This window comes from Onychomys torridus, chromosome 8 (assembly GCF_903995425.1).
Source record: "Onychomys torridus chromosome 8, mOncTor1.1, whole genome shotgun sequence".
NCBI classification, from domain to species: Eukaryota; Metazoa; Chordata; class Mammalia; order Rodentia; family Cricetidae; genus Onychomys; species Onychomys torridus.
The window spans coordinates 62,482,317-62,502,545 of NC_050450.1; the positions used below are offsets into that span (position 1 = coordinate 62,482,317).

At 41.4% G+C, this 20,229-nt stretch overlaps 1 protein-coding gene across 1 annotated transcript; it reads left to right on the plus strand.

Moving 5' to 3' along the window:
• The first annotated feature begins 15,956 nt into the window (after positions 1-15,956).
• Positions 15,957-16,910, plus strand: LOC118590099 (olfactory receptor 1P1-like). Its single transcript, XM_036197954.1, has one exon. It carries the CDS (start codon positions 15,957-15,959, stop codon positions 16,908-16,910), a length of 954 nt encoding a protein of 317 aa, XP_036053847.1.
• Positions 16,911-20,229: the final 3,319 nt, after the last annotated feature.

Genomic DNA, 20,229 nt, shown 5'->3' on the forward strand with positions numbered 1-20,229 from the left:
CAACAATTGCTGACTTTGATGCATACTGATTGGGCCAACATTTGCTTACTGATATACTACTGAAATGCAAACAGTAATAATAATAAACACATCCTCATGAAGATAAAATAATTGAAAGAATTGTATATAATTCTTAAAATAGTATGTATATTTAAATTATATACATTCTTAAAATAGTGCATGGCATATAGTTAACACTTAGGATGTATTAACTTTACCATTTTTATTTTTTTCAGAGGTGAGGACTGAACCCAGAGTGAGGCCTTTCACTTGCTGTAGAAGTGCTCTAACACTGAGCCAAAATGCCAAATCCCTTATTATTTGATTATTTATATATAAATCTGTATAAAAGTTACTATGTATTCACCTTCTATTTCACTAATAGTCCATGTGACAGACCTCTACATCCTATATCAAACTGTATATATAATCAATATTGACACATTTTGAATGGTATTTTCCTATAGAAATATGAGATCACATCATGCTGGTGGCTCTGCTATTAATTATTTTGTATCTAGATTGTGGTCTGCTGTCTGGTCCATGGCCACAGATACCATCGTATCCAATGATTACTGTTTCCTTCTTGGTAAACACATTTAGGGGTGCTGACATACTTCTCAGAGTCTCTTCTGCATTTTAAGTTCTTGGTACCCCTGAAAGAGACGGAATTATTTAGTGGCATAGAGGAAAATGAGACTTTAGTCTTCAATTACTGATCAGTATTTTCTGTGGGCACTGAACATGGGTTTCACTGGCTCATGCACAGAATCTTGGCCTTCTTCTCCTCCTAAAATAGAAAAACTTACTTTGGGAGTTTTCCTTAAGGTGAAGGAGACTAAATGTAAATGTGTCTAAGAAAATCTGCCTTGGCTATTTTCCTGGTCATTGAATGCTTTTTAGAAACAGGAATGCTTTATAGAACATGTCTACTGAAAAAGAGAGAGGTGATTATATTAAGTACCTAGAAGTGAAACAGAAAGGCAATTGAAGAAAGAGAGATGAAAATTTTTTGGAATTGTTGTGAAGACATTAACAATGACAATATGGGTGTCGAGATGAAGCTGAATATCTCCTTCCCAGCCATCAGCTGTCAGAAACTCATTGAAGTAGACAGTGAAGGCAAGCATCGTATATTCTGAGAATCACATAGTCACAGTAGCTGCTGATGCTCTGGGTGAAGAGTAGAAAGGGTAATGTGGTCTGAATCAGTGGTGGGAATGACGCTGTTTTCCCATGAAGCAAGGCATTTTGACCCATGGTAGAGTGCTCTTGCTGTTGATCAAGGTCTCGTTACAGACCAAGGAAGACTGGGAAGCAGAAGCACAAGTCTGTTCACAGTAACATTGTGGATGCTAACCTGAGTGTTCTCGACACAGTTATTGAGAGAGAGAGACAGAGACAGAGAGACAGAGAGAATGATATTCCTGGAATGACACATACTACTATTGAGCTTTGTCTGTAGGGACCTAAAAGAGCTAGCAGAATCAGAAAGCTTTTTTTTTCTCTTGAAAGAAGATGGTGCCCACCAATATGTTGTCAGAAAGCCCTTAAACAAGTAGTTTAAGAAGCCCAGGACCAAAGCACCCAAGATTCAGCATCTTGTTACTCCATGTGTCCTACAACACAAACACCGACATATTGCTCTGAGATACAACACACTAAGAAACCAAGGAAGAGGCTGCAGATCTGCTAAACTCTTGGCCAAGGGAATGAAGAAAGCCAAAGAAAAATGCCAGGAATGGGTTGCAAGATAGGCTGTCCTCACTGAGAACTTCGGCCTTTAAGTCTGAGTTCAGCCAAGTAAGTATATAAGAGCAACAAAAAACTGAACAGACCTTGGAAAAAGTGAAATTGATCTGGAAGCAGCAGACTGAATTTAACAAGAAGCATAGAAATAGCTTAAATAAGCAATGTAGTCTGATTAACACTTCACAAAACAAATGAACACACAAGACAGAATTCAAAGGTGTTTCTGAAAGGAATCCTAAGAAACAGAGACTCCTGCCAACAAGCAATGCCAAAGAGAGCATGCAGCTTTAACTTGATTTCACATATCAGCCACGGATTCCCCCATCCTCCCTCCTCCTACCCCCTTGCCCTCCCCCCAATCCACCCCCCATTCCCACCTCTTCCAAGGCAAAGTCTCCCATGGGGAGTCAGCCTAGCCAGGTAGACTCAGCCGAGGCAGGTCCAGTCTCCTCCTCCCTACACCAAGGCTGAGCAAAATGTCCCAGCATAGGCCCCAGGCTCCAAAAAGCCAGCCCATGCACCAAGGACAGGTCCTGGCTCCACTGCCTGGGGGCCTCCCAAACAGTTCAAGCTAATCAACTGTCCCACTTATTCAGAGGGCCTGATCCAGTTGGGGGCTCCTCAGCTATTGGTTCACAGTTCATGCATTTCCACTAGTTTGGCTATTTGTCCCTGTGCTTTTTCCAATCATGGTCTCAATATCTCACGCTCATATAATCCCTCCTCTCTCTCGATTGGGCTCCCGGAGCTCCACCTGGGGCTTGGCTGTGAATCTCTGCATCTGCTTCCATCAGACACTGGATGAGAGTTCTATCATGACAGCCAGGGTGTTGGGCCATCTGATTATTAGAGCAGGTCAGCTCAGGCACTCTCTTGACCTTAGCCAGTAGTCTATTGTGGAGGTATCTTTGTGGATTTCTGAGGACATTTCTAGCACTCTGCTTCTTCCTATTCCCCTGGGATCTTCATTCATCATGGTATCTCCCTCCCCATCCTCCCACACTGCTCCTGATCCAGCTAGTACTTCCCACTCCCCTAAGCTCTCTTTCTCCAGATCCTTGCCCTCCATTACCCCTTCACCCCCAGTTTGCTCATGTAGATCTCATTTCTCTGTCATTGGGTGATCCCTGTGTCTTTTTCAGGGTCCTCTTTACTAGGTAGCCTCCTTGTAGTTCTGAGTTGCAGTCTCGTTATCCTTTGCTTTACATCTAGTATCCACTTATGAGGGAGTACATACCATGTTTGTCTTTCTGAGTCTGGGTTACCTCACTCAGAATGATTTCTTTTCTAGTTCTATCCATTTGCCTGCAAACCTCATTATGTCATTGTTTTTCTCTGCTGAGTAGTACTCCATTGTGTATATGTACCTCATTTTCTTTATCCATTCTTCAGCTGAAGGGCATCTAGGTTCTGGCTATTACAAATAATGCTGCTATGAACTAAAATCAGAAACAAGATAAGGCTTTCTGCTCTCCCCATATTTATTCAATATAGTACTTGAAGTTCTAGCCAGAGAAATAAGACAACATAAGGAGATCAAGGAAATGCAAATTGGAAAGGAAGAAGTCAAGCTTTCAGTATTTGCAGATGACATAATAGTATACATAAGTGACCCCAAAAGTTTGACCAAGGAACTCCAACAGCTTATAAACACCTTCAGCAATGTAGCAGGATACAAGATTAACTCAAAAACTCAGTAGCCCTCCTATATACAATAGACAAACAGGCTCAGAAGGAAATCAGAGATACATCACCCTTTACAATAGCCACAAATGATATAAAATACCTTGGGTTAACTCTAACTAAGCAAGTGAAAGACCTGTATGACGAGAAATTTAAGTCCCTGAATAAAGAAAGTGAAGAAGATGTCAGAAAATGGAAAGATCTCCCATGCTCATGAATAGGTAGGATTAACATAGTAAAAATGGCGATCTTACCAAAAGTAATCTACAGATTCAGTGCAATCCCCATCAAAATCCCAACACAATTCTTCACAGACCTGGAAAGAACAATACTCAATTTCATATAAAATAAAAAAGGAGGCTCAGAGGTTAAGAGCACCAACTGTTCTTCCAGAGGACCTCAGTTCAATTCCCAGCAACCACATGCTGGCTCACAACCATCTATAATGAGATCTGGCGCCCTCTTCTGGATACATAATAAATAAAATAAATAAATCTTCAAAATAAAAAAAAAAAAAAAAAAAACAGGATAGCCAAAAGAATCCTGTACAATAAAACAACCTCTGGAAGCATCACAATCCCTCACTTCAAGCTCTACTGAAGAGCTACAGCAACAAAAACAGTTGGTACTGGCATAAAAACTGACATGTGGACCAATGGAACCGAACCGAAGACCCCAGCATTAATCCGCACACCTATGAACATATGATTTTCGACAAAGAAACCAAAACTGTACAGTGGAAAAAAGAAAGCATCTTCAACCAATGGTGCTGGCACAACTGGATATCAACGTGTAGAAGGCTGCAAATGGATCCATACCTGTCACCGTGCAAAAAGCTTAAGTCCAAGTGGATCAAAGACCTCAACATAGATCCAGTTACTCTGAACCTGATAGAAGAGAAAGTAGAAAGTATTCTTGAATGCACTGGCACTGGAGATCACTTCCTAAATATAACACCAGTAGCACAGACACTGGGAGAAACAATTAATAAATGGGACCTCTTGAAACTGAGAAGCTTTTGTAGGGACTCATTTAAACCTGGTGGATTCAGTACAGGCAGGTCCAGTTCCCTCCTTCCAGGCCGAGTATGCGTCCCTGTGTAAGCCCAAGGTTCCAAACAGCCAGTTCAAGCACCAAGGACAGGTCCCTGTCCCACAGCCTGGGCACCTCCCAAACAGATCAACCTATTCAATTGTCTCACTTATCCAGAGGGCCAGATCCAGCTGGGGGCTCCACAGCCGTTGGCTCACAATTCATATGCTTCCATTCGATTGGCTATTTGTCCCTGTGCTTTTTGCAATCTTGGATTCAACAATTCACGCTCTTGCAGTCCCTCCTCCTTCTCAACAGTTGGACACCTGGAGCTCCACCCGGGGCCCAGCCGAGGATCTCTGCGTCCACTTCCATCAGTTATTGGATGAGAGTTCCAAGACTGTTGGTGGGAATGCAAGCTTGTACAGCTGGTAGAAATCAATATGGCACTTCCTTAGAAAATCGGGAATCCATCTCCCCTAAGACCCAGCTGTAGCACTCTTGGGCATATACCCAAGGAATGCTCAATCATACCACAAGGGCATTTGCTCAGCTATGTTCATATCAGCATTGTTTATAATAGCCAGAACCTGGAAACAACCTAGATGCCCTTCAACTGAAGAATGGATAAAGAAAATATGGTACATATACAGAATATATATTTTTAAAAAACTCAAGAAATTAGACATCAAAATACCCAACAGTCCAATTTAAAAATGGGCTATAGAGCTAAACAAGTTGATTTTCTTTAAAATGTTTTTATTTACATATAATAATCACACAGTAATGAGTTTTAGTTTATTTTTATTGTTTATTATTGTTTTTTGATACTGGATCTCATTCTGTAGACCTAACTGTTTAGAAGTGGCATGTCCACATGTGGACACAGCATGCTTTTGTCATAGTCACCCTCCATACCTCCTTGTCCTCTGTCTCACTCCCACTCTTCTCTCTCCTCTTCCTGACTACCCTCCCCCTTCTACTTCCTTGTCTCTCTTTGAAGACTCAATAAGCTTCATTGGAGTTACTTACAGAACAAGGGATGGATCATTACAGAGCCATGGGCATCTCATCAGTGGCTACACTACTGAAAAAAGTTTTCCTCCATCCTCTAGTGATAATAGGCTAATGATAGATCCTTAGGGAGAGGTGAGGCTTTGAGAGTCACCTCTGTGGCATGGTGATGATGATCTCAAAGTTTTGCAGATACTCCTAGAATGGCCATGAACACAACAGTCTGCAGCACTCAATAATACCTTCTTGCAGCGCTTAGATTCTTTACACTCCCTGTTCTGTGACGTCTTTATGGGGATGATGAACATTTATGACTGACACTTATTCTTAGCACTTTGGTCAGTAATTAATTTCTGTAGTTTTGCTGACCACTGCAAATAAAGAAGCTTCTCTATGCAAAATGACATCCACCGTAATGTATGAGTACCAACATGACCATTTGAAGGCAATTAAATATGGAGATCATGTCCATTTAACAAAATGTCAGTAGTAGCTTCCCTGCTATGGCTTATGATCTCCACAGACATGGAGTTTGACTGTGCATACAGTAGCAGATGTGAATTCTCTCTGATGGAATGGGCATCAAATCCAGTCCAAAAGTTGTTGGTTACCCTCACAACAGAAATGCCACTATTGCACCAGTGCACACATATTGCCTAGCTAGTTATTCATGTGACATGCAGGTTCCACAACTGACTGAATGAGACTGTTGATGACAGTTCTCCAGCAGAAAGCAGGTTCCATTCCCTGTGAGGGTTAGTTAGCAAGAAAGAAGCTTCCATATTACCCATATCTTGACTTTTCTGCATCCTATGACCACCCGAGGTATGCAATTTGCCTTTTGAGACAAGATCTCTCACTGGCCTGAAGCTTATCAAGTAGGCTAGGCTGACTGACCAACAAGCTCCAGTATGTGTGACCGTACTTGTGTTTTTAAAAAAATGTAAATGTTATGCCTGTGTCATAAGCCCCCCCCAAGGCCACCAGGAGTCTGAATTCGTATGCAAAAGCAAAAAGGCTTTATTGCAAATTCAAGCTTGGTCTCTCCATCAGTTCCAACACAGCAGTTGGATCAGGGAGAGCCTCGAGCTCATTTGAGGCAGGGTTTTTAAGAAGTAAAGAATGGGGGAGGGAGGAGGGGAATTCCAGATTCAGATGGGGATTGAACTCCTGATTGGGCAGGAGTGGGGCAACAGAAGTCTTGTCAAACAGGGATTAGTACTGGTATTGCTGAAAAGAAACTGGCAATTTATATACAAATGATGTAAGCTATCCTTAATTTTCTGGAGCATCGAGTACTTGTTTGTCTCAATTCTGACTGGTCTCCCACAGGGTACAGTTTTTGGCTTTTCCTGGTTATTATAATGGCGAGCCTAGTCCCAGTACTGTCAGTTTGCAGCCTGTCATGGCTGCACTTATGTTAAATTAGGCCTCTTCATAGATTTGGGGGAATGAATTCAAGACTTCATGCTTGCATATCCAGGACTTTTTTGACTGAGCTATCTCTCCAGACAGGAAAAATCACATCCCATTTCTCATGTTACATGAAGAAGATTTAAGTTAGTGGTTTGTTCTTGATATTATCAACAGATACATTAAGGTCAAAGACAATGTTACAGGAACAAAACTAGTCCTCTTGGAAAATGACAGCAGCTAATACACCAACCATTTGTTCCATCATCATGAAGAACCAAAGCTGAGCAACTGATAGGCAGGACCACAATTTTACCAGGATTGCTAAATTGCATAACCTCTTGTTACTCCACCCCAGCTCTTACTCTTTTTAAACTTAAAGCTCGTATCAGTACCTCTGAGCTTTCTTATATGTCCTTCATCCTACACCATGATAAGTTTTTCCCTAACCCATATCTTCCTATTCGTTTGTGTGAGACAAGGTCTCTTTATGTCAGCCTGGCCATCCTGGAACTCACAGAGATCCACCTGCCTCTGCTTCCCAAATGCTGAGATTAAAGGGGTGTGCTATCTTGCCCAGCACATTAGTCATATCTTTAATTGGTTTCTGGCTGACTGAGCCTGGCTTGTTGGGGCTGCTATAGACTGAGGTTCTGCCCTTAAACTCCACTTACACAGTCAGAAAATAAACTTTTAAAACAGGATGATAGGATCAGGGTGTTTAGAAGCTTGTGTATGACAGAGTTAAGCTCATTTTTGGAGGAATAACACCAAACACCAGGACAAGATTATTCTAGAGATCACCAGAGGTCTCTCACAATAAAGTACAGGAAGAGGAACAGTGCTGGGTTATCTGGTGGCTGTGGCATTTATTAGGCATGAAGACAATGATATGAAGGTTCAGTATCAGTGGGTTCTTCTTGATATCCTGGGAATTAATGCAGAGAAACAACACACTGATAAGTGACAATATTGAAGTGACCATCTAGGAGCACACAGGGAAAACCAGTAATCCCCTAGGACACGTACAGGGTTATTCATTCCTCTGTAGAAAGAAATGGGCTGACAAACAAACCAGGATCTATGTGTGCAGCACATTTCAGTGCTCAGTCCTCCCCAGTGGTGTGATTATATAAGAGAACTGGGGAGGACATGGAACTCTGTAATAAGCAATGGGACCCATAGGCACTTCAGAGCAGCACTGAGAAGCTTCTAGTCTTTGAGTTGCCTCAATTGCTCTGCAGCTTCTTTGCCCTCTTGGGCCTCATGCTCAATGGAGGAGAAAATATGTCTGCTTTGAAGAAAAGTCTTTAGTCAGTGTTCACAGCTATGGTGATTCCCCCTCCACTCTCATCCCCACTCCCTTCATGCTGTGGTCCATTGGGATGGGAGATATGAGGCTGCTTTGGGAGAAGAGTCCATACTCTACATACCAAAAGAGCCTGAGGTGTCTACACTGGACATCAACTTGAATAGGAGTGATTTCTTCCAGTGGGTTGTTAGATCGTTATTGTTGTTGGGGAGCAAAGCCTGGAACTTCCTAGACCAGCATCTTGTATAGGTTTAGCAATACATTTGGCCAGGAATACACAAGTCACTTTTTTGTCCTTTGCAATATATCATATTGGAAGACACATGATTTGTCCAAATGTAGGCATGTTTTGATCATTTGGAAAGGGTGACGTACAAAAAATGTATGTAGATACATGCTACTTTTCTATTATCATTAATAAGTAGCTTGCAAAAACATTGCTGTGGTATTCTACCAGTGTTGATTTTTCAAATTTCAAATTTATTAGCTGAATTCTACTCTAAGGATGAATATTCTTTCTTGCTTTGCCTTTCCTTTTCTTCCTTTACCTTCCCCTCTCCTCATTCATCCACATATAATATACCAGTGTGATACACTTATCTTCATTTTATTCAGTTAGTTATGATCCATTGGTATCATTTCATTTCATTGTTCTATTATTCAAGACTTAGCCAATAAGAATGCTTCAAAATGGCTTCTTTGTCTCTTGGCATGATTTTACCAGTCTTGGAGTCTTATTCCCCAATCTCTTTACAACACTATGCTATTACCAGAGTGTGCAAAGACTGAGGAAAAATCCACACTGAAAGGAGAATGTTAATGATTTCATATACATCTATATATACATATAATGTATATAAATACACATTTATACACATACATATTTATGTATCTATTATCTCAAGAAACCCACACAATGAAACAAATTTCAACAGAAGCCTGTGATTTACTTTAAGGGGGTTATGTAAAAAGTCATACGCCAGAGGAGATTTAATTTAGTTGGATGGGGTAGCTTTCTTTAGTTCAGTCCAAGAAACAGAGAGTTAATGAATTTTCTTGAGAGAAGTCCAATGCTACTGGACCATATCTTTCTCCTTTTCAAGAAATTGCTCCTGAGGGAATGTGTGGGTCCTGAGGCAATTGTTAAGCTCTAGCTTCCCACAAGAGATGGAGTCTCACACTGGTCCTTCTGGGAAATCAATAGACGGGTAAGTCCTCTGACAGCCCAGGGCTAGAACTCTACATGTGGTATCATTGGGGTCCTGATGCTGAGGAACAGAGTTCAATCTGCAATCCTGCTGAGTGGGGTGTGTAGGGCTTCCCTGGGCACCAGAGGAGGCTTCAGTATGTGATCTTGATAGACTCCACTTGAAAGAGAAACAGCTTCAGAGTCTCGGGAAACTTTTCATGTTACATCAGTGATCACAGAGGACTGAAGAAGAAGCCATAGGTCGTTGTGGTGGTGACTGGGACAAACACAGGCAATATGGTGAGCTTATAAGTGGGGTGAGACACCATCCTTGAAGGACCCCTGTTAACCAGCACAGAAGCAGGCTTTCAGGTCCTAGGAGAAAATGTAAATAAGGTTTGTATTTCATCTTTAAGGAGCAAGTAGAGGTGGACAGATATGATTAACAAACAGTGAAATCACAACCATGTCTTGGCAATTGTGGTGCTTGGACAGAAAAATGATGTACATTTCAAATCTTTCCAACCAAAACGCAGGATTCCCATGAGAGTCAGTGCAGTCAACAAACACTTTGGTGTGGGGGTCCAGAAAACAGGCTATAGGGAGAGCAGATGAAGGAGGAGTCCTGAGGGATGGTATGGCCAGTGAAGCGTTTGAGAACAAGGAGTGTGGAGTGAAGCAGAGTCAACCCTGAGGACAAGAGAACAGTCAGGTGAAAGATGCCTTTCACTTCACATAGAGGAGATCCTGGTGCTTCTTTCAGAGTGGGTGTGTGTTTTGCTCTCATCCTAGTGTGTACATTCAGAAAGGAGAGTATTCAAGAGGGACAGGGGAACATGTTTTGCCTGACAAATTTCTTCTTGTTGGCTAGATCCTATATACTAGGATCCGCATCAAGGCAAGCCTACGCTTGGCCCATTGAACACAAATGCAGACAGACAAGAGGCTGACATTTCTTGGGCTCTCTAGCTAGTAGAGAGTCCCTCCTGGAACTCTCTCTCTCATGAAGTCAGGGTGACTGGCTTTTTGTTTCTGTTACTGTTATGTGCCACAGTTTCTGAGAGCAGAATGGAAGAGAAGAGCAGAATGGAAGAGTATTGTATGCCCAATACTCATGCCTTCCTGGCTCATATGCATACTGAACATCTTTTTGCTCCTGACATTGTTAGCTCAGGCACTGCAGAATTACAGTGGTAGAGAAAGGGGCAGGGGCTAGCCTTTCATGAGGTGGTGATGCTGGAGTTAGCAATTATAGTGATAAATTGTTGTGTTAAAATAGAGGCAATGAAATTTAATTTCTGACTAACCAGTTAGTTCCAAAAAAGCTACTCTTCCTGGCTAAAGAATTGAAAACTACTTCATTTGATTAACAGAACAGACACACGAAGGATTGGACTGTTTATGGTCCCTAGGAGACCACCTGAACTGAGCTATCCCTGAAAGACAACTGAGGAGCCATAGGGCAGGGTCTGTTAGACCACCATGGAGAGAAAGACCCTGTCACTGAACAACAGCTACCATCAGGAAGCAATTTTGGTTCAACATGGGCTCTGAAAAGCTATTATTGTTCTGTCTAAAGCACACCACACTACAGCATGCCATTGGAATAAAAAAAAAAAGAGTAGAGATCACACATGGGTTCTGCTGTTCCCTCATGTGTGAACTTGAGGCCATTCACAGACCTTACCTTCCTGGATCAGCACAGGATTACAACAAGATCCACAAGTCCCTCTGAGAGGATTTAAGATTTAGGAGTTTGGGCATCGGCGTCCATAAAGAACCTGCTGGCTCAGGTCAGCTGTTTCCTTTTTCCTGCACTACTCAAGCCTCAGCTGGAGGTGCTTGCAGGAACACACTGCTCAGTTTTCCTGGCAGTGACCCCTTCCTCAGGGTGGGGTGGTCTCTCTGCTCCTGAACTCTCAAGTCTGGCAGAGCCAGGCTTTCAGTCCTAGTCCAGGGGAGGAGCTGTCCTCTTAGGTCCAGGTACCCTGGAGTCTCTCCTTAGCTGTTTAGATGCTCACTTGTCCTTTGCCAGCTCTGCCCTTGTCTGTTTCTGGTGGCACCAAGTACATATTCCCTTGTACACGTATGAGTCTCCATGTTTTGGCTGTGTTAGTTAGAATCTTGTGTTCCACGGGCATGCTGTGTGTTCTCATCCACAGCATGTTATAAGTGCATATTGTGTTTTCAGTCTGGATGAATACAGGGCTGTGAGCAAGAAACAGGACTTTTATCAAGAAAATGTAAGGCAACATGATTGTCAAAATAAGGACAACAATAGACATGTTAATGTGTGTGTGTGTGTGTGTGTGTGTGTGTGTGTGTGTGTGTGTGTGTGTGTGTGTGTAAACCTAGGAGGCTTCAACCCTAAACAAAGAACTATGAGAGGCAACTAAGGAATGCTGAGAGCATGAGAAATAGTCTTTTCCAGGAAAGAGCACACAAATTGGTGATCCAGTACCAAATGGTCAGTCCTGACAACGTGGTTACAAAGAACAATATACAGACTGAGCAGGTTGTATTTATGTGTTTAAGAATATGTATATTACACATATATACATGTATATATGTGTATGTATAATTATCCATGTATGAATATATCTGTACATATGCATGTATGTATAAATAGGTGTGTGTGTATGTATATATATATATATGTACATATGTATGTATGTATTCATGTAACAATGAAAAAAAGAGGCCATGAATTTGAAAAATAGCAAGGAGGGGTGTACGGCAGGCTTTGAAGGGAAGGGAAAAATGATTCAATTATATTGTAATCTCAAAATATAAAAGAAATAATTAATTTTTAGAAAGGCATCAGAAGAAAGAAAACAAAACAACCTTAGTATATAGAGAGTGTCATGAATTATCAAGTGAATAATATAATGGAGAGTAATGGAGGTATAGTTGGCTCATTATTATTTGAAATTAGACTTAAAATTAAGTCTAGTGATTTAATTGCAATTGTATTATAATAATATTTTGATTTGAGGGAGATTATAGCTTTTCTGGTAATTACTTTTCTTAGCCTAGAATATGGAATATTTCCCTTTATCTTTTAAAATAAGGAGGATTTCTTTTTAATATAAAATCTTATGATTTTTATTATTTAGGTCTTAGGCTTTACTTGTAATTATTCTTAGATATTTTATAGATTTTGTTCTTGACATTTTACTGCCTTAATTTTTATAAAATTTCTCTTTCTAGTTTTGGTAATCAAAATTTGGGGAATTGTTTGTATGTGTATATCTATCCCTCATCTGGTGAATAATCTCCTTTCATAGATCCTTACTTAGCTCATAATACATATTATCCTGAGTGGGTGTTACATTGTTAGTCATCTGCTCCTACCTCACTGAGGAAGTCCTTATGACAGGGAAGACTCAGCTTTGAGTTCACTTGAAAAATGAGAGGGAAGAGTCAACTTGACATGATCCAAGCAAAGATCCAAATTTTAGAGTTTGGGGAAAGTTTTACTGTGTGCCTTAGGCAAGATCTCTGAGCAGATTCCTCACAAGCAAATGAAGATAAATGGCCAACAAGGCAAACCAGGTGAAGAACACTTTACAGTATCTCAGAATGTTTTCGAGCAATGCTTGCTCATATAAATAGAGTTTGATGAATGAATATCTTTGACACTAAAAAATTCAAGGATAGATAACTATATGTCTTCTTAATCTTTAAAATAATGCATAGGATCTAAAAAGTGTTTATAAATGAAGGATCATTCTATCTTAGAAGAAATGGCTTCAGGTTCCAGCAAGTTACTTGGTTTCATCCCTCAGGATTTCTTAGATGCTTGAATTCAATGTTGGGATTTTATTTTTTATAACTGCAGTTGCTTTTCTCATTATTTTATTTTCTTTGACTTTGGCATCTGAATTTGTGGAACATAGCTTAAGTTTTCATTTCACAAAATAGGGACTTATTTCTTGAACACCCATTTAGTGTTGCCTGTATCTTATATAGGTTGCAATAACTTATATTTTTATGTTGAAATATGTTAAAACAAGCTATAGTTGCTGTGGTATTACACCCATAAAAATCCAGTCTGTATCTTAAGAAGCCTCTTATATATCTCCTCAATTTAATTAATAATGATTTTTATTCTGGTCTATGTCAGGTCTCTATTCAAATTCCTCTAGATATCCTGCAAATGTTCCCTTTCAAGCCATCTGCTCAAATGGAGCCCAGTCCAGGACCTTGCATTGCACATGGTTGCTAGGATTCCCATTGCAGACTTTAGTCTTTAGCAGCTCATTTTGAACATCAAGGACTGGCTGCAGAGGGTACCACACCCTCCCTGCCCAGCATCAGCATCACCTGGGGCTTGTTGGAAGTGTGAGTCCTTAGGAAGCAGCCTGAGCTCTGATGCAGAACAGCACCAAATTCCACACACTTGTGACGTCTGCACTCTGGAGTCAGGGCACTGCCGTCTCACCGTGGATTCCTGCAGCCAGGGTAGGCGTTTCTGTTGTTTTCAGTTCTCCTCTATAATGAGTAATGGTAAGAAATTGATGTCCAAGTTTTGTTTTCCTTTGGTGTAACTAGGCTAGATAGCCCTATGATTAGCCTTTCGAGAAATGTCGAATCATTTTCCCTATTAGTCACATATTGTTTCATATTCCACCACCAAGGTCCTAAAGTCTCAGCATTTTCTCATCCTTGGTACAGTTGATGTTACCTGGTTTATTGACGTGATGCCATAGAGTGTGGGAAGTGGCATTTCATTGTGTTTGTTTCTCTCACTCTCCTTTTTGTTTGAAACAGTTTTGTTTAGTAGTTGTCCACAGAAAATATTTTCTATATAAAAACATTTGCACAGACAGCTATGCCTTCTAGGAAACAATTACATAGACTCAAAGAAAAATATATCTCATATGGTTTTAGTAAAGTTGCTTGGGAAAGAATATGCTGGAAAATACTTAAAATATATCACTGTTAGCTATTTTCTTCTTATCAAGTTATAACTGTTGCTTGTATATTATGGATACAATTTTAATCACTACTGATTACTGATTTACTGTATCTTGTGAAGGTGTTTGAGGCAGTGTATTCTCCTCTGCTGTGCTAGTAATATTCCATAGACTCTGGTGTGTGACATTATTATGATTCTTTCCTAAGCATTCAGCAATTTAGATAATTAAAATTATGTAATTTTGTAATGGAACATAATTGTACATATTTATGGGTACTGTACAATAACCCAACACTGTGCAGAATAGTGATCTTTAGAGGCGAGGAAGAGTCCTGGGGGACATCTTGGGGAGGTAGTAACCAATGCGTAGTTATTACGGAGGAAGTGACAGTGTTATACAATACATTCAGTGATCCTGCTTGGCAATATCCTATCCCGTATTTTATGGAATGCAGAATTTTTAAAATAGCTTTTTTGTTACCAAAATTTTCTACTAAAGACATTTAACAGTTTTTCCAGGTTAATGGAGCATTTTTATTTTCTAATTTTGTCACTGTCTTCTTCAAGTCCTGTAATTAATTTTTACTGAATTTTTGAGAGGTTGTAAGTTGAGTCATTGTTAGTTTTGTAAGATTGGGTTTAGTCTTATGCAGAATATATTTGGTAAGTTACATAGGAAATTGGAAGAGAAGTGTGTTCATTGGTAGAATTGAAATAGAGTGAACATGTACATACTAACATATATGTTTTATCAACTTGTTTAGCATTTTATACCTTTCCGTTTCTTTAAATGAGCTCTCACATAGCCCAAGCTGGACTCAAACTCACTATGTAGCAGAGGCTAGCCATTAACTGCTGATCTTTCTACCTCCATCTCCCATGAGCTAAAACCACAAAAGCTAAAACCACAAATGCCTCCGCCAGTTTTGCAATTCTAGACAGCTGAGGTTTTGATCTTCCTTTGCCCATTTCACTGAATCTCTGAAGAATAGTCTGGATATCACAGGTCTTTACTAAGTACTTTTCTTATTGATGAAACAAGATTTCTAGAAGAATGGAAAAATTGAATAGTTGTCTTCAAAATATTAAGCTTGAGACACTGATGGGTCAGAACATTTCAGATGAAAAGAGCTGCCCACAGATCCAAGAGTGGTTGGATCGGGCATGGCAGGCTCAACCTAAATGGTCTAAGATTTCAAAGTAGGTAGTTTTGTCTATATCTTGAGACTGGAAACTGTCTGGGGCTAAGGATTATTACTGTGTTAATTATCTGGCACTGAACAAGGTGCAAGGTTGGCATTCAGTGACTATCAAACACGTGAAAGTGGGTGAACAAATCTTCGTGGATCCTTAGAGCATAGCTAAACAGAAATATGGTATAAGCAAAGATACCTTGCCCAGGTGAAATGTAGAAAAGTATCTAAGATGACTATTTTAATGGTCATCATTGAATCTTGCAGAAAGTTCTGGAAGAGTATCTTGAGCAGGCTGCATTTTGTGTCCTGTGTATGTACCACAAGATTACTATGCAAACACTGTCATTCTTCTCTAGAGCTCAGAGAAGGGAATGCTCAGCATTCATCTAGAGTGAAAAATCTCAGAAAGCTAGCTCAAGATTTTCCTCATTGACTTGTGTGCTCATGGCAAGAGAGAACCAAACCAGCACCTTTGAGTTCCTCCTCTGGGGTCTCTCAGAACAGCCACAGCAGCAGCGATTCCTCTTCCTGATCTTCCTGTGGATGTACCTGATCACCGTGGCTGGGAATCTGCTCATCGTCCTGGCCATTGTTACTGACACTCGACTCCACACTCCAATGTACTTCTTCCTTGCCAGCCTGTCCTGTGATGACATCCTTTTCACCTCCACCACAGTACCCAAGGCCCTGGAAAACATTCACTCCCAGAGCAGGACCATCTCCTATGCAGGATGCCTGGCCCAGCTTTACTTCTTCTTGACTTTTGGAGACATGGACATCTTCCTCCTGGCCACAATGGCCTATGACCGATTTGTGGCCATTTGTCACCCTCTCCACTACACAATGATCATGAGCCTCAGGCGCTGCTCACTCTTGGTGGCAGGCTGCTGGACCCTTACAAATATTGTTGCCATGACACACACCTTCCTCATATTCCGGCTCTCCTTCTGCTCCAAGAAGGTCATTCCAGACTTCTTCTGTGATCTGGGACCCCTGATGAAGATTGCTTGCTCTGAAACCCAAATCAATGAGCTTGTGCTTCTCTACCTGGGGGGTGCAGTCATCTTAATCCCCTTCTTGCTCATCCTTGTGTCTTACATCCGCATTGTGTCTGCGATCCTCAGGGTCCCTTCTGCCCAAGGGAGGCGCAAGGCCTTTTCTACTTGTGGGTCCCATCTTGCTGTGGTGGCCCTGTTCTTTGGGACAGTGATAAGGGCTTATCTGTGCCCCTCATCCTCTTCCTCCAACTCAGTGGTAGAGGACACAGCAGCTGCTGTCATGTACACAGTGGTGACCCCCCTACTGAATCCCTTCATCTACAGCCTGCGGAACAAAGACATGAAGGGGGCACTGGTCAGAATTCTCAGGGGCAAAGTCTCCTTCTCCTGGCGCCAGTGACTCCTGAAGAGAAACAGAAGGTGTCCTCATTCACTCTGCTGAGGATCTCCAGAAATTTCTACCTCAAGTGTCCATTTCTGAATCCTATATATGCTTTATCACAGCCCTGCTCACTGACTTCTCACCTCGAGTTTCTTAGATTTGAGGAAAATGAAAAGCTTTCTTTAGGCTTTGATTTGTTATGAATTGTATCTTTGTTCATTTATTTATAATCTCATTCACCAGAATGATGATTTAGTCAGTGTCAGACAGCAAGACAATTCTTTCTATGGGGACAATATTCTGGAGCTGAAAATTCTTATTTTTTGCCCAAAAGAAAATGCACTATTTGGACAATATCATTCATGAGTACAATGCATTTTGATCATATCCACTCTCCTCTCCCCCATCTAACTTTTCCCATGATCCCCCACTTTTCACTATCAAACTCATGTCTCCTTCATCTACTGTATGCTCCCCACACATGTGCTCACATGTATCTATCTCCTACTGAATCAAACTCATGTTCTTCACATACACATGGGTGTAGCTTGATTACTGGGATATGGGCAACCTGCTACAGAACTTGTCATAAGAAAACTGCTTTCCCTATTCAGCAGCAGTTGGCTGCCTGTAGCTCCTAAACTGTGAGTGGGACCTGGTATGGTCTTGTGCGGGCAACTAGAGCTGTTGAAGGTTAATGAATGTAACACCCCTGTCAGGTCCAGTCGATATTATTTTGCAGCAATCCTCCAGGTCCTCTGGCCTTACACTCTTTCCTCCCTTTCACTATGATTCCTAACTTTCTTGTGACCTTGTGTTTCATTGTCATTACAGACACGTTGCTCCCATTTATGATGACACTGGTGTAAACAAACCCACTGCAGAGCCCGAGTGTGAAAGTATAGCTCATGTAGTTGTGCACAACATGGAACACTGAGGGTAGTAATAAAAGACTGGGTGGTAACTGTGTGTATTCACTATACCATTCGTCATCATTTCAGAATAAACTCCTTCCACATGCAGAAGGTATGTGTAAAACAATGTTCTTTGTTCTGCTACTAGCAGATTCATATCTTGCATTTACAAAGTCTCTGGCCTAATAAAGAGGATATTGAGTGGTTGACCTGTACCATTTATGTTTATGTCAGGACACTTTATGCAATGATGATACTGTCTGATGATCATTTTCAGAATCTGTCCTCAGTTTTGAAATATGTGTGATTGTGCTTTTTTGTAATTTTCTTCAACAAGAACTGTCATTTGCAGGGCTCATAATTCTAAAAATCTGTGTAGCCCTTTAAGACAGAGGGAAAGTGATATATTTAATTAAATTCATATAACTATATAAATTATGTAATAATATAAATTCATTAAAGCAAATAAATTAATTTAAAATATATAAAATTCTTTTATTTTTGGTTGTGAGCCTAGCCTTTAACAGCTGAGCCACCGGAAGTGGATGCAGAGATCCTCAGCCAGGCCCCAGATGGAGCTCCAGGTGTCCAATAGTTGAAAAAGAGGAGGGACTATAAGAGCGTGAATTGTTGAGCCCAAGATTGGAAAAAGCACAGGGACAAATAGCCAAGCGAATGGAAGCACATGAATTATGATCCAAAGGCTGTGGAGCCCCCAGCTGGATCAGGCCCTCTGGATAAGTGAGACAATTGAATAGCTTGAACTGCTTGGGATGCATCCAGGATGTGGGACCAGGACCTGTCCTTAGTACATGAGCTGGCTGTTTGGAACCTTGGGCTTACACAGGGACACTTTGCTCAGCCTGGAAGGGGGGGACTAGACCTGCCTGTACTGAATCCACCAAGTTTAAATGAATCCCCAGGGGAGTCTTGGCCCTGGAGGAGATGGGAATGGGGGGAGGGGATGGGAAGAAGGTGGGGGTGAGGGCGGGAGGGGGGATGACAGGGAAACCCATGGCTGATGTGTTAAATTATAACACAAATATAATAATATATTAATAAAAAATAAAATAAATATATATATATAAATTTTATTAAGGAAATTTTTTATTCATTTTACATACAATCACAGATCCCTGTTTTCCCTCCTCCTGCCCCTCTTTCCTTTTCCCACAACCCACCCCCATTCCCTCCTCCAACAAGGCAAGGCCTCCCATAGGGAATCCAAAGAGCCTGGTACATTCAGTAGAGGCAGGTCCAAGCCCCTCCCCCTGTATCAGGACTGTGCAAGGCATCACACCATATGTAATGGGCTTCAAAAAGCCCACTCATGCACCAGGGATGGATCCTGATCCTACTGTCAGGGTGCCCCTTAAGTATATCAAGCTACACAACAGTCTGGCTTATGCAGAGGGCCTAGTCCAGTCCCATGGAGGCTCCACAGTTGTTGGTTTAAAGTTCATGGGTTACCACTAGTTTGGTTTGGTTGTCTCTGTAGGTTTCCCTATGATGATTTTGATGTCTCTTGCTCATAGAATCCCTCTTCTCTGGAGCCCTCAACTGGATCAGGCCCTCTGGATAAGTGAGACAGTTGAGTGGCTTGGACTGTTTGGGAGGCATCCAGGCTGTGGGACCGAGACCTGTCCTTAGTGCATGAGCTGGCTGTTTGGAACCTGGGTCTTACACAGGGACACTTTGCTCAGCCTGGAAGGAGGGGACTGGACCTGCCTGTACTGAATCCACCACGTTTAAGTGAGTCTTGGCCCTGGAGGAGATGGGAATGGAAGGGAAAAGGGAGGGGAAAGTGAGGGTGGGGGCGGGAGGGGGAATGACAGGGGAACCCATGGCTGATGTATAAAATTAAAACACAAATATAATTTTAAAAAGTGGGGGAAGAATCCCTCTTCTCTATCTTTGAATGGACTCCTGGAGCTCGGCCAGGTGCTTGGCTGTGGATCTCTGCATCTGCTTTTTTCAGTTACTTGATGAAGGCTCTATGATGGCAGTTAGGACACTCACTAATCCAATTACTGGGATAAGCCAGTTTAGGCACCCTCTCCACTATTGCTGGGAACCTCCCAAGCACCCTGCCTCTCCCTACCCCTATGACATCTCCCTCTATCATGGTATCTCCCTCACAGCTCTCCCACTCTGTCTCTGCTCCAGCTCATCCATCCGTTCTCTCATGTTCCCATCCTCCATTCCTCCCCTCCATACTCTCCATTACCCCCAGTTTTCTCATGGATATCTCCTCTATTCTCCCTTACCAGTGCAATCCATGTGTCCCTCTTACAGTCCTCCTTGTTAGCTAGCTTCTTGGGAGCTATGGATTGTAGTCTGGTTATCCTTTGATTTATATCTAGTATCCACTACTTCATTCAGGATGATATTTTCTAGTTCCATCCATTTGCTTGAAAATTTTA